This window comes from Meleagris gallopavo, chromosome 3 (genome assembly GCF_000146605.3).
Source record: "Meleagris gallopavo isolate NT-WF06-2002-E0010 breed Aviagen turkey brand Nicholas breeding stock chromosome 3, Turkey_5.1, whole genome shotgun sequence".
Lineage (NCBI taxonomy): Eukaryota > Metazoa > Chordata > Aves > Galliformes > Phasianidae > Meleagris > Meleagris gallopavo.
Genome location: NC_015013.2, coordinates 27,060,385 through 27,076,085, shown reverse-complemented (window position 1 = coordinate 27,076,085; position 15,701 = coordinate 27,060,385). Strand labels below are relative to the sequence as shown.

Here is a 15,701-nt window from a genome sequence, read left to right as displayed (position 1 = left end):
GCTGGGTGCGCGGATGTATCGCGGCGCGCTGTGCTCCGCCCGCTGGAGCGCTTGGTGACCGTTACGCCTCCTCACCTCAGGAGTGAGGAGCACGTTTCGGGGCGTTCCTTCGGCCAGGGATGGAGAAGAGAGCCCTGGCTGGGCGGGCTTGGCCTGCTGGGAGCGGTGCCGGTGAGGGACTGCCCCTGCCCTGGGTTGCGGGCTGGACGGGTCCTGGAGCCTGCCCGGAGCGGGGCGGCACGGCGCGGCACGGCACGGCACGGCACGGCACGGTGGCTGGCGTGCAGCCTGCTGGAGTGGTGCCCGCGGGCGGTCCGGCGCGTGTGTTGGCTCCCGTCGTGTGTTGGTTTCCCTAAACAGCCCTACGAAGTTGGGCTAAAAACCACATCGCGTTATGCTCCCTGTCGTGCTTCGATGATGCAATCGCTGGGCAAAGTGTTTTTTTTTTTGTTTTTTTTTAAGTAAAAAGTGGAACGTCTCCCTATACCCAGCGTTTCTTGGCAGTATTCTGCACGCTTTGTTACTAATCTCTATTCGTGTGCTGCTTCTACCAGTGTGAACCTGTGCTTGTATCTGCAGCTGGGCGCAGAGACTTGTGTTCTGTTTGCTGAGAGAGATAACATACCGACCTCCACCTTAACAGTTTTTGTTTTCTTTTCTCATTGGAAAAGCCCCGTGCACGTCGAGATGAACAGACAGAAGTTAGGATTTGATGTATTTCAGCCACGTTGAGGAAGTGCTTTGTGGACAGATCAGAATATGAGAATTGCCTATCAGAACAGTGTAAACCCTGCAGAAGCAGCAGTAGACTTCTCTAATTTTGCTTTTGCTTCTTCATAAACTACTGAGTCCTGACCTTATCAGAGATATTTCTGCATGTAACCACAGAGACTGCTGTGAAATCACGTCAAAAACATGGTCTGATCTTTTCAAAGCTAGTAAAATGCCCTTTCTGAGCCAAGGGTCATCTTTCTTATTTTTTGAACTTAACAGCAGCAGAAGGAATTTAAATTCTAAAATATAAAATTGAAAAGTGAACATTGCTGTAAGCAGACAAGGCCTTTGTTTCTCAAAAATATAAAGCTGAGGGGAGGTTAGTACGTTCTAAATGGAATAAGAGTTATGAACATTTGCTACAAATCTATTTAATCAAGCCTATTCATTGCAGTTTTTCCTCCCCTCACCGTTTGCATATAGTTTTACTCAATAACTTTGTTGTTTCCGTTTTATTGCCATCACTGTCATCTTTTTAACAATGACCTGTACTCAGACCTTCTCTGTGCTGTGCACTATCTTGTCAAATAGGAGCAAAAACATTGCTGATTTCATTTAACAAGGTCAGTTTTTGCTTGGCCATCTGTTAGCATTCTTTGCAGTCTACTTACTTCCCCAGGAGACTACAGGTTAGAAGCAAACTTTTCCTCTCTTTTTTCTTTTTTTTTTTTTTTAATTCTTCTTTTCTTTCTTTGAACGAGGAAGAAAAGGAGCACCTCAGTGTAAGTGGCTTTTCCTACAGTGCTGCTTCCTTTTTGTAAAGTGTCCATTCTGGCTAAGCAACTTACAAGTTCTGCTGCACTCAGCTGAAAATAATGTGTGTTTTCATTTATTTGCAATTCAAAAAGGGGCAAGCAGCCAAGTAAGCAGCTGTGAAACATTTTTTGTAACAACAGGTATTTTTATGTATGTTTCAGTGTCAGTGATGGAGGCCCCGATGCATGGCACCGTGCACCTGAGCGACTGGCAGAAAAGTTACTTTGCTATTGCCTCTGGCACCTGCACACCCGGACAGAAGGCTGATGAGTACCGTGCCAAAATTCTGCGTATTCAGTATGCATGGGCAAACTCTGAGATCTCTCAGGTCTGTGCTGCCAACCTCTTTAAAAAATACGCAGAGAAATACTCTGCAATTATTGACTCTGACAACATAGAGACTGGCTTGAATAACTATGCTGAAAACATTTTGACTTTGGCAAAGTGTCAGCAAAATGACAGTGACAAGTGGCAATCTGCCTTGACAACAGAGAATGTATTTGGTTTGAAGTGTGTGCAAGAGAGGATGCAGGCTGGCAAAAATGTCCAGAGCTCTCAGATGGCACCAGCAGATGCCCTTGTACTAGCTGATAAAGGGGTCAGTGCCTCCGCTGCTCCTGGCCTTCCCAGGCTCAGTGTTTTCAGCAGCACCAGTGAGAGCGAACGCTATGCTAGCTCATCAAAATGTACAGGTCGGGGTCCACATCTCCTTGAGCATCCCTTGTCTTCGAAGTCTCTCCAAAGCAGTGTGCCTCCTGTGACCAAAACTTCGGATATACTTTCTGTGTCTTCTGCCTCCTTAAGCGAACAGATTCATACGGGGTTCCAGGCAGCACCGCTGTTTGGAAATAAAGAAATGACAAGTGGTGCTTCTCTGAAAATTCCAGGTAACTGTAGTGATGGACAGAATTTGTCTCTTCCCAATCAGTCAGCTGTACAAGCATGGTCAGGGAAAAGAAAAGCATTTTATGGCTTGACTGATAAAGGCAGCACTTCCACCTCTAGCCTTACTCCATGCCAGGCTTCCAGTACTATGGAAGCCAACAGTTTTTCTGGGAATAGAAACGGAAGTGAAGAGAGTGGTGCTCCTGGTTTTAGAACTGCCAAAGAACAGCTGTGGGTGGATCAGCAAAAGAAACCTCAAAGCCTACAACAGCGTGCGCCAGTCTCAACATACGGAGGTATAAAAAAGTCACTGGGTGCTGGTAGATCTCGGGGTCCATTTAGCAAGTTTGTTCCTCCAGTCCCAAAACAGGATGGAAATGAAAACGGAGGAGTGCAGTGTAAGCCTCATGCCAGAGGGCCAACGGATCCTTTACTTCCTGTAGATGAACGATTGAAAAGTATAGAACCAAAAATGGTGGAACTCATTATGCATGAGATCATGGACCACGGGCCTCCTGTGAACTGGGATGACATTGCTGGAGTTGAATTTGCTAAAGCCACCATAAAAGAAATTGTAGTCTGGCCTATGCTGAGGCCAGACATCTTTACTGGGTTACGTGGTCCTCCTAAAGGAATTCTTCTCTTTGGCCCCCCTGGAACTGGGAAGACTCTCATAGGCAAGTGCATTGCTTGCCAGTCTGGAGCGACTTTTTTTAGCATCAGTGCCTCTTCTCTGACTTCCAAATGGGTAGGCGAGGGGGAAAAGATGGTCCGTGCACTGTTTGCTGTGGCACGATGTCAACAGCCAGCAGTGATTTTCATTGATGAAATTGATTCTCTGTTGTCTCAGCGTGGGGATGGGGAGCATGAGTCTTCAAGGAGAATAAAAACTGAGTTTCTGGTCCAGTTAGATGGGGCAACAACCTCCTCTGAAGATCGTATTCTGGTGGTTGGTGCAACAAATCGGCCCCAGGAAATCGATGAGGCTGCCCGAAGGAGGCTTGTGAAGAGACTCTACATTCCTCTTCCAGAAGCTTCAGCTAGGAGGCAGATTGTTACTCGTCTGATGTCAAAGGAGCACAGCTGTCTCAGTGAAGAGGAAATTGAGCTTATAGTTAAGCAATCAGATGGGTTTTCTGGGGCAGACATGACACAGCTGTGTCGTGAAGCTTCTCTGGGCCCTATCCGCAGTCTTCAGTCCATGGATATCACAACCATCATGCCAGAGCAAGTACGACCCATTGCTTTTGTGACTTTGAGAGTGCCTTTGGAACCGTGCGGCCTAGCGTGTCCTCGAAGGACCTGGAGCTGTATGAAACCTGGAACCGGACATTTGGCTGTGGCAGATAGTCGCATTGCAACTTTTGCAGAAACAGTTCTTTAGCACTGTTATGTATTAAACCTGTGATCGTTTTGTGTATCTACGCTGCTTTTTGTTTTTATCGGTCTTTGTAATAAACCCTCTAAATTTACGCAGCCAGATGTCCAGGTGCTGGCCTGAGGTGTAGCTAACTGAAAAAACTGAGGAATTACAGAGAGCTGCTGTGAAAGATGGATGGATGAGTTTCACTGATGTTAAGGGGAAGATGACAGAACTTTCTCTATAATTGAAGGGAATATAGGGCTACTGGGGGGTGCAGTCTTGCACAGCCAGCTGTGCTCTATCAGTAATACAAGCCTGACGTTACCCAGGTAATGATAGCAGAACTAAATAATTTGGTAGGGGTGTAGCAAAGCTGGAGCTGATGGGGAAAGTAACTAGGGGGCACACTGAGTTGGAAGGAGACAGTGCAGGAAGGAAAGAACCATGGTGGATGAGGGAAGAAACTCATGGAAAAATAGAAGGGGAGAGGAAAGAGAACAGTGTCAAGTAAATAGTGATGTTGTTTGACTGAGTCCTGCCTGCATCACTGTAGCCTATTCCCAGGTTGTTATTAAACTCTCTTTCTGATTGATTTTCCATTTGACTTTGTTTTCTGTTCTGTGTCTGTGTGCATGCCATGCCTCATCAGGAGGGCATCAACAACTGTAGTAAAGGCCAAGGGTCAGAGGGGAGTGTAGGCTCTCAGGCCAACCATGGACTTGCCATATTGTGTGGGGGTGGGGTGATGTGATCCTTGTGTCTGTGCAAACTTCTCTAGAAAAAATTACTAGCAATATTCAGGCTGGACTGCAAGCGGGAGGAAAGTAGCATCTGGAATGAGCCAAAGTATGGCCTGTTGGCAGGGAAGATGCCTCCATCCCTGCAAGCATTCAAGGCCAGGCTGGATGTGGCTCTGGGCAGCCTGGTCTAATGGTTGGTGACCCTGCACATAGCAGGGGGTTGAAACTAGATGAACATTATGATCCTTTTCAACCTAGGCTATTCTATGATTCTATGAAGAGGGGGCTCAGAGTTTTGCTACAACTATTGCATGAACTTAGATCCCATGGCAGTGCTTGAAGGACCTGTGAACATGGTGTTCTTGTGAAGTGAGAGGGTGAGGAGGCCTGGGTATAATGCTGGTGAGCTTCAATCTTGTTCATGTGGAGACAAGAAATGAAATAGGGCTGTCTGTAGTGTTGAGTTTATGTTATTAGATAGGAAGAAGAAATGCTGTGTCCCAAAGTCAACTACGTAAAATGTTTTCTAATAACTGGTAAAATTACTAACTAGGTTCTATTTTGTATTCTTACCTAAGGGCTTGAAGAAAGGCTCTGCCATTTTGTTCAAATAATCCATCCTTGCACACTGGCTGTATAGAGTTGAACTGAAAATACATGAAATGCTTTCGTTTTTGTAGGGCTGACGACAGTGGTATCTGGGGTTTATTTTCACTTTCTCTAAAGCACTTTTCCTTCTATTGAGAAAAAGCTGAACTTAAAAGCTAGTCATAAGATGTTTCTAAAGTGGGATAAGTTATTGATGCTGTTTAGCTAACATTTTTTAAAGCCATTTGGGAACTGCAGAAAGCTATGAGACTAGTAAAGCTTAATTTTGGAATAATTTGGAAGGTTTAGCATTTCTTTTTGTTTAATCACAATAAGCCCTAACAGTCAGTTCTAGTTTGTGTCTTCAGAAGCATGGGCTGTGTTAGGGATTGTTTTGCAGAGACATAAAAATTCAGGTATGAATTTATCTTAATTTTTGAAATAGTGGAAGTAGAAGGATTTGGTTATAAAAATAAACAATTTGTGTCACTCTAGGCTCTGACAGCTCATGTTGGGAAGCTGTTTTAGGGAATATGTCTGCTGTCTCCAAAGATCTTAAACTTCAGTGAAAATATGTTCTTCAAAATGTGAGTGAAAACCCAGGAGAATTTTAACTGTTCTAGTAAAACTCAAGAGTTGTTCAAGAGTAATAAAAACTTCATCATCTTAAGTATTTGCCATCTTTATGCTGAAAACTTCATTTTTAATAGAGGGCTCTACTGGAAAGACCAGTGAGAACGCGTGTGATGATAGATACTAAAGTGCCTCCTAAGATGGCAAGGACTGGGAAAGAAATGCTGCGCTGCTGCATTTATTTTCTGCAAAAGAGAACTTGTGAAAGAGAGAAAAGATGGAACGACAGCACTAGATAGCAGCAGTCGTCTTCCAGCTACTTACGCTGTTTATTACTTTGTAGTCTTGAACGACACGAACATGCTTTGTTCATGTCATGACCATGAAGTTCATGAAGAAGAAAGGAAACTTTCTTTTTTCTTCTTTTCTTTGTACTGATGCAACTATACGACAATCTCTTCAGCCATCTAGCAATATTCAGGCTTTGCTGCAGGATTCAAGTCAGCAGGACTTCCGATATTAGCCCAATATGTATTTCATAACCCACTATAACAGTGCCACCCAAAATTTGATTCCCTTGTAGCATAATTTCAGAAAAATAGAGAAAATTGCACAAAAGTAGGGCATGATTGCAATTTAAGGGAAATGGTGCAGATAAATCCACTTTAATGGACCTGTTTATTGTATGCAGAAACTTATGTACTTCATTATTTATTCTTTTTGGCTGGCTGAACTTAGAAATGCAGCACTCTCCTTTGGTTTTGTGGTTCAGCAACATTTGTTGCACAATCTCTTAGTTTCTCTTAAATAAAGGTAAATAATTTTAGTCCTGGAAAGGTGAGCTCTTTTTAATAATCATTGCGATCCACACTCTTTTCACTCTGTCAGTGCATCTTGTATTTGAGTTAGCTAAATTGTCTTGGAGCATTTTGAAATCTGTAGATGAATGTTCATTTATAGAAAACTGTGCCAATGCAAGTAGGGAAAAAGCTGATGAAGCAGTAATGATTGTCATTTACTAATGGCACGTGAATGAAAAACAGACTGGCCTCTAAGAGTGTTGGTAAGATTGTCCAATTGAAACAATGCAATTTTTGTTTTTCTATTAGAAATTACTTCTCCCAAACCACCATGTAATTGGAAAAAAAAAAGACACAAAACAAACATCAGCAACAAAAGCACCAAATGAACAAGCGAAAAGAAGAGCTTCCTATAAAAGTTATAATTTTGTTGGAAATAGCAGACTGGTCATAGTGAGCACTTGTGTTTACTAAGAAGATGCTGAGAACTACAGTTACACAAAGAATGCTTGCACTTGTCTTCAAGCTCATTAGCACACTTTCCTTTTATATTTAAGTGATAGCTATCTCAGGTTTGGGACACTTTTGAAAGAAGTCTTAGGAGCAGTTCCTGTAACTAAAGAGATACTGGTGGGTTAGCTTTGCTAACAGCTACATGACCACACATCTGCTTGCTTGTTCCCCTGCCTATGGGATAGAGCAGAAAAGAGAGGTAGTGGGTTCAGATAATGACAGATGGCTTATCAGTTAGTGTTGTGAGCAAAACAGATTAAATCTAGGGCAAATTAATTTGTTGTCAGAAGAGATTTGGGTAGTGAAAAACAAAGGCAAACATTCTAACAACCGCTTTCTTCCCTGCTGCTTTAAACTCCACTTCCACTCTTCTCTCCAGGTGGTGCAGTGGAGATGTTGTGGTCAGCACACAGAGGTTCCTCTCTGAAGCGCCTTCCCTCTTATGCTTTCCCTCTGCTCTAGCATGGGCTCCCAACATGCCAGTTTTTTTCAGGGATATCTGATATCTACTCCAGCATGGGCTCTGTATGGTCAACGGTATTGCTTTGCAGTCGAGCAAATATCTGCATCTCTTCCTTTCTCTTTAAGCTTTGCATTCTTTTTGCTGTTTCTCACTCTTTTCATTTCTTCCTCCTAGTGCTCTCTTTGGCTAGTTTCCCCCTGTCCTGTTCCTTAAATATGTTTTCCCAGAAACACCATACGTGTAGCTGATGAGCTCAGCTGTGTTCTATAGAGAGTTCACTGTGATGACAACTGGAGCCAGCTGTGTCTGGCACTGGGCAAGCCCTGACCTCTTCACATGGGAGGCCACCTGTACCTCCCCACCCACTACCTGCACCCATATAGATGCCTTCAGGGGAACAACTCACATAATTACAGTGCTCAGTGAAGATGCTGATGATACGAAATTTTCAAGGCATAGATTTCTTCACTTGTTGATATTTCATTGCCATTCTTTATCTTAACTGCAGCAAAGCAACCGTACAGTGCTGTAGCTATAAGCTAAAGTTGTACTGATTAACAGTATTACCTACTTTAGTCCCATTAAGTCAGAAAGTTCATATGAAGAGCCAAAATCGTGTTATTATAAAATTACAAGTCTGGCAAGCACTCATAGAGATCACAAAATTCTGATTTCACATAGAATTCATGTGAATTAGTTTTTGAGATTCCTGCTGCTTGTTTTGCCCTTATCCAGCAATTGTAAAACTATTTGTCTCTTCTTGGACGTAAGCCAACTTTACTTTGAATGCATGTGATCATGTGATGATATCTGCTCTATGTACAGCATTTGCTGCTATGCAAACACGATTTGGTAAATACTTAATATTCATTATTGGTAAAACAGTTTTCTTGTCCTGATTCTTCTCTAGCATGATTGAAGGAAGGCAAGATTCTTCCCTAATGCCTCATCTCTGTTAGTATAACATATACTTTTTCTGCTTTATCCTATTCTTATTACTCATTGACGTGGGGAAAGCTCTACTCATCACCTTCTTAGCCAGTACTGTAGATATCTGCTGTCACTTGAGATTATTATACTATCTGGACCACACACATCTTCTACATCTTTCTAAAGATGTCCCGTATGTTAGAATTCTGATTGCTTCTGCAGGTTCATCTTTCTCTCGCATTGATTTAATTCAACTAGGACAGTGCTCATCAATGACCAGGGTTGGAACTAGTGTAGAGCAGAAGGTCTGAACATGGGTGACAGGTGAAATATTCATTGGAGTATGATGCTTGTTTTTTCTCTTCATGTTATAGGTTATCTTCAGAAAATTGTTCAGAAATTGTTACATTTCCTCATTTTTTCCAGCTTGCTGCCAACAACAAAGTTACGCAGTCTTTTCTATCACTGAAGTTGTTAAGGAAAACAGTGACACTGATGCAGGAAGGACCTGTGTGAAATTTCTGATGGTCTTTCAGTTCGGCTTTAACTGCACTTTGAAAACAGTTTTACAATTAACCGTACACTGCTATTGCAATAATTTAATAATTTCTATTGTAAGAGTCACAGAAGATACTTGTAAGACTCATGGAAGGTAATTAATTCCCATGTTGCCAAGGCAAACTACCTGCTCAAGAGGGCTATTAAATTGTTTCCTTCTGGTGAAAATTTCAGCAGCAAGCAAAAGGCAATGTTTTCCAGAAGGCAAGGCTTGAGGAAAGTGAATATCAGCCGCAGACATATTGAAGAAGAGACTGAATGTGCTTTTTGGGTGGAAGAGGGATGATGCAGTACTTCCTCATGGTAAGTTACTGTGGGAAAGGGGAATGATTGCCATTTCTCCATTTGGGCATGACTGGTGTCATTAGCTGGGTGGGAGTCAGAATATAGTCCATCATGACTGGGAGTAAGAGGGGCATGTGGTCTTAAATTCTCTACAACAACAAAAGCCTATGTTCAGACCAGAGCACAGCTTTATTTCAGGTAAATTAGCTTGTGGACTTCATGATTAATGTGGCATTTTTTATCTAGTAACCATTTCAACTTATGACTGCTTACGCTTGCAAATCTGATATAGTCAAAATTTCTTATAAGAGTTTTCATGCAGCAGCTTCTGCTAATGTACTTAACACCCTGAAGAAGGAGAACTTTGGCCTTCATTATTATGTCAGCTGTGGATTCTTTTTTTTCTAATACAAAAATAAGAGATGTGAGATTGACATAGGGAGTTTGAATGCTCTCAGTATATTGCATTTCTTGCATACCAATTATTTACAAGATATGGTGATTCAAGTTAGAAGAAATTATTGCCTTTCCATTCCTCAGCAGCCTGAGTTTGCAGCCTGCAGTCGTGTTGTATGTAGTAACAAGTAGTTGCAGTCTGTAGAGCACTGGGTTTTGAACTGTGGTAGCTGACAGATTCCATTTGTGTTTAGCAATTTGTGTTTAGTTAGATGGAAACATCCAATTTGTGTTTAGCCATCGTGCCAGAAGAAGTTGCTGCTCTCAGCCCTCCTGCTAAACCCAACAGGGATGGATGACAAATTGGAGATACTGGCATGGCTTGCCCCACACCCAGAATGGTTATAAATCTCTTGCAGTGAAGAATATAGCCTCTTTTCTTAAATTCTATATATTTTTTTTCCAGCAAGAGTGTACATTCCAGAAAATAGTTTCTGCAAGCTGTTCTGGATGCCCTAACTTGACATCTAACTAGAAAAAAGGGAGAAAACTTAAAAGGAGCCGAGAAAGAAAATTGAGAAGTGTTGTGGGAAAAGTGATTATATATACAAGTATAAATAAAGGTGTATTTTTAAGTTGCTTGGGCAGTGATAATATCTTTTCAGTATCTGTTGATGGTTAAGCATTGTATAAAAGTATCTATCTGGTATTTATGGTGTAAGACTAGAAAAAATAAAAACTACATTTTCTAGAAAGTCGCCAAAACTCTGCACTGCTATACCTATAATTGCAGGCAAAGAGAAGGTAGAAAATGTGCTTGTAGCGACAAGAGAGGAAGTAATAGGAAATTTGTTCCTACATTCTGTGCTTAGTCTGTTATTTTCTGAACATGCTGTAGTGATTTTTTTCAACAAGCTTATTGATAAATTGCTTAATGTGGTGCCCTACTACCATATGACAGTAAGTCTTACAGTTGATTGAAAAAAAAAGAAGTAATAATTAAAATGTGATAGCAGAAGTTGCTCTAAAATCAGAAGTTTTGCACCAAAGCAGTGCAAGAACTCAAGATCAGTTTTTCAGAAACTTCTGATGTTATTCATTAGCGGTGTGTGCTAATGCTCTATCTGTAAATGTCACAGAGCTTGCCAGTGTTAGGTTACTTTGGTTTCATTCCATAAAACTTTTTCCTCTTGTGCTTTTAAAAGTAGTCGTGACAGTACAACTCCCTGAATAGTTAGGAGTGATCTGTACCATCCTCTAGTCACCCTAAAGTAGTGGTAGTTTACACATACCAGCAAAGGTAGCCTTTTATCTGTGGAATATTATTCCTTCACATTGTGAAGAAAACATATCTGTAAGAATTTTTTTCCCTGATGGTAGTGGGAGAGGACTGCTACTGCCTAGTTGTATTGAGGGATGTCACCATTGCCAGTAGGTAAATCCTAATGTGGTTGATGCATCTATTGCAGGTAACAACAGTACTGATGCCCTCTGCACAAACTGAAAATGTCTCTTCCACATCATTGCCAGCAAGAAGAGTTGTGCTATGGGAAAAGGAAACCAGATTAACTCGAATGCACACAGATCATGCTCACAGAATGGCCCGGGTTGGAAGGGACTTCAAGGATCATGAATCTCCAACCCCACAGGCAGGGCCACCAACCTCCCCATTTTCTACTAGACTAAATGCTAAATGCTTTTGCTTTTTGTTTGAAATGAAGCAGCTGAATGTCTGGAATTGGCTATAAATCTATAAACTTGAATCCTAACTCTTGGAGAGTGGTGGATGTGATAATAGCCTTACTGGTGCCCCCCTTTGAGACAGCCACTCTTGAGGTGCCCTTATGTCCCTGGACTAAAGCTTACAAAGCCTTGGGGAGGTAAGTTGTATTAGGTCCATTTCAGCAGCTCCAGAAATTATACAGATTTACCCAAAAATAGTATTCAGAGGTTTAACTACAAAATTATTGCCTGTATTCTTCACTCTCTCACCCACCTGCTGCAGTTGGTTGGTTGTGTTGAGGGGAGAAAGAGAGGAAGAAATATCTAGCAGTGCTTAGAAAGCACGCTGCACAGGAGATGAGCATTTAATAGTGAGACATGCATTTAGGACAGCCTCGACAGAACTAAAAGAAGCCTTGCTCAGTGTATCGTCTATAAGGTTTAGAACTTTATGGAGAAAAACTTAGAGTGAATCCACTCCATTTCTTGTAACTTCAGTCTTTGTAAGGGAAAGTAATGCCTGTAGTGTTGACTTGATCTTTTTACAGCCTGCCACCAGATGGAGATCTTTTCCCAAAGAAGTCCACACCATTTCTTAAGGAAAGACCAAGAGCAGTCGAAGTTATTCCCTTCTTTTGTCACTTAAAATCATGCACTATGAATGACTTGTTACTGTTATTTAATTTAGGATAACTGATGATTCGCTTGGTGGACTTAGATTTTTAAAATGTTTATTTATTTATTATATTATTATTTTATTTATTTATTTTATTTATTTTTGTGCAGGGAGCTATGTACACCAGCATATATGTACACCAGCATAGCATCCCTAGAATTATCTGTTAATAAACAGGATATATAAAAATTAATTCTAGCGTGTGTCTCAGGCTGTAATGTTATACTGCAGTTACGCAAATAGGTGAAAATCCTGATACAGTTCATCTGTGTGGAAGCTTGTCCTTGTTCTTAGGATTTTAACAGCAGAAAAAAAAAAGAGCAGGTATGTGTAGTATTCATTTCATGATCTCCAGACACTGAAGTTTAGGTAGGTAGCAGGGGGCTGAATCCAATTAATTCAACACTCAATTCATTTGATGTTTCATTGACAGCAAGTGACATTTGTTGCTCTCTTCATGTTGTCTCACCAGTAAAAATCATTAGTGCAGTCGTAATAGGCTTAAACTTCTGGCACTACTGCTGCACCAGAAGTACAGAGGCCTTCTCTTGACCCATTTGATAGCAATCCCAGAGGGGTCAGCTCCTATGTGTTGGGTAATTAGTTAGCTTGCTGGTTTGACTGAGTTGTCTTGGCAGGGTTAGGCTTGTCTGTTTGTGGTTGGTATTGTAGATAGTTTTTATGACTAAAGAAACCACTGCAGTGATTTGTGAATTTTGGAATTGGGCAGAATTCTCAGGAGATGCTGAAAACATCAGCCCCTTGGTTTCAAGGGAAACATGCTGATGCAATCTAAAAATCATTAACCAGAAAAAAGATATTTAAATACATATATGTATATATATATATATATATACATACAATGTTTAAATATGGGTGGCTAATCTTGCTTTATCTTCCCAAGTCCTGCAGTTTCTCACTTCCCTGCTTTGTGGGTCAGATGCTTTGCAGCCAATTTACATCGATTCCTGGCACTGTTTTTAAAGGAAGCAAGGGGGAACAGTGAGAAGTCTCACTTTCTGCCAACAACAGGAAGTATACGCTCTTTGAGTCAGACAGCTTGTTTCAGTGATGCCTTTTGTTGAACCAACAAATTGCTGGACTGCACATCTGATCTTAACAGTGTATACTGCTGCTTGGCAAATCCCTGGAAATGCACGAGCACAGAGCAGCGTCATGGATGGGCAAATGGAAGGCACTGTACCATTGCAATCCTCCTTTTTCAGAAACAGTATGCACTTTACAGGCCAGCTGTCTGAGGGAAGAGAGGAAATGGTGATAATACCTTTCTCAAGAGATTTCCTGTGGCTCTGAACGTGCAGCTACTGAAATCTTGCTAGGAATGGGCACTGGAGTAGAATGAGGTCTTCTGTTAGCATTTCTGGTGATGCTGCTATGCCACATAATATAACTTTCCTATATCTTGGGTTGAGAGTGACACTCTTGGATCATTTAATTTTTCTGCCTGATGTGGGCTAAGGAACTCTATGAGGTCTAGAAATGTGTCCTACATTTTTTCAAAACTTCCATAAGTTAGTTTGAAATCCTAATTTTCCTGATTCATAGTTAAGATCGAAACTAAAACGAGGCTAGCTTTTAGTGTTTTACTGTCCCACAAATATCTTTGTATTAATTTACCATTCCCTCTGCTCTGCTCCCTGGACCCTACGTGTTTGTTTCTCCTAGATATATGCTTTGTAGGTCCACGCCAGCAAACGTGCCGAGGTGTGCAGTAGAGGCGAACACATCCCTGTGAGGAAACGTAGCTGAGGCTGGCGGCCGATGGATACCCAGGCAGTTGTCTAATGGCTGAGAGTCAGGGTTGTGGCACAATGTGCTTTGCTCCCACATCATCCTGTGCACTTGCACAGCTCTGACACTGGAGGAACGGATCAGCCTCAGCAGGGCACGTCCCAGGCTGAATGATAAGGGCATGTGTAAGCAGTGGTAGGACTCCAACTGCAATACTGTCAGGAAGCACTCGTGATGGGAGAGGTTACAGAGTGAGACTGTTAGAGGTCCTGTGAAAAAGCCTTTATTCTGCTTATCTGGAGTGAAAGCTCCAAGGATGCCCTCAGCACTGAAAAATATGAGCTGTGCAGCATCCCGTGGTGTGCTGTTAAGCAGCAAAGAGATCTGGCCCTCCACTCCTGTACATCTTTTGGAGAGCTGCTCCTCAGGGCTGCTAGCTGACATGATCCTGCCTGTTGTCATCACACCGGCACTTGAGCTTCCTAAAGATTAGTGCAACATGTGTATTGAGTTCAGAGAAAATTAGGTACTGATGTGATATTCCCAATTAGGTGGCCAGAGGCTGAGTGGAAAAAGCACATGGCACAGTAGCATGTGGAAAGGCTGACCTTTTGACTTGGATATTTATCTAATTGTAAAGGAAATTGGGCAAGCAGTTCACTTAGGAGAAGCAGAACCAAAAGGATAGCTCTTAGCTTTCCCCTTTGCACATGCTGTTGCTCCAGAGAAGATGTGGTGATCCTGCAAAATTTGACAAGGAGGGTGTAACAAGTCCTTCCCTATTTTCTGGAAATCCCACCCTCTTTCCACAGCTTATCTGAAGTTTCTATTTTGCACGTTGGTATTTGTGCAGTTTCCAGTGAGCCTTCTGTTTTCTGCTGTAAATGTGCCTGCAAACTAAATCCATCATATGCTTCCTTTTCTTTGGAGCACGTTTCCATTGTTGTTTTTTTTTGTTTGTTGCTTTACTTTCACTGAGATAATTGAGATGCTAAATAGAGCAGTTTGGTGATTTTTTTTTATTTTTTTTTTTTTCCAGCTTAGAAGAGCATCCCGATTGACTGATTGTTACAAAACAGGTTTTGTATGTTTTTATATACGACACATCTTTAGTAAAGCTCATTATTTTTCTACAGGAAAACAGAAAAATCAGACAGAAGACCTCTTTTCCAGTATCATTTTCTCTTTTATCTATGCTTTGTTTCGAGACATTTGCAAAGCAAATGTTGTCTAACTGCAACAATTGATCATGGAAAAGATTATGTATCTTTGCATGTTAGACCAAAATGTTCCATAAATTTAGGTAGCGTAAGATCTCTCAGTAAAGGAAGGTAAACTATCATCTGCTGGTTAAATATATATAAATTATTAATTGTTTTGAATTAGATACATATAGTGCTCACACACAAACACACTTTGATATAATTTAAGGCCTGATTTGAGTTCTTAGATTTTTTACAGCTTCTGTTTACAGCTCTGAGTTTAGTGCCAGGGCCTGCAAATATGGACTCCTGAGTTTATAACCCACTGAAGAGGAAGCCTAGCTTGTGGTTAGCGGATAAGCAAGTGGTAGAAGACCTGGCTGCCAATCCTGATTTTGTCACTAACTCATTGCATGATCTTGCGTAAGGAATTCAGGCTTTGCCACAGTTTCCCTTTCAGGAAAGGGGGAAGGATTTAATAGTTTCACAGTAATGGTTCCTTTTGAGTTGACTCTTCTGGAAACGATGGAGTAAGTTTAAAGATAATAAAATAAAATGGCATTCCTATTTTGTCCTGAGTCATTAAAGTGAAATCCATTTATTGTAATCATTCCCCTCTTCTCACACCCCGTCAAGAGAGCTAAATATCTCCTATATTTGAAATAAAAATTTATGTTCTCCAGAACTATGTCTCCAGAGGCTGTGATATTAAGAAATATCAAAAG

General features: G+C 41.4%; 1 protein-coding gene across 1 annotated transcript; it reads left to right on the top strand.

The window, feature by feature from the left end:
- The first annotated feature begins 6 nt into the window (after positions 1-6).
- On the top strand, positions 7-4,371 carry FIGNL1 (fidgetin like 1). The gene is given in 3 exon segments (XM_010708548.3): positions 7-171; positions 1,692-3,662; positions 3,665-4,371. Coding segments are annotated over 3 exon segments (2,124 nt in total). The 5' UTR covers positions 7-119; the 3' UTR covers positions 3,766-4,371.
- The last annotated feature ends 11,330 nt before the right edge of the window (positions 4,372-15,701 follow it).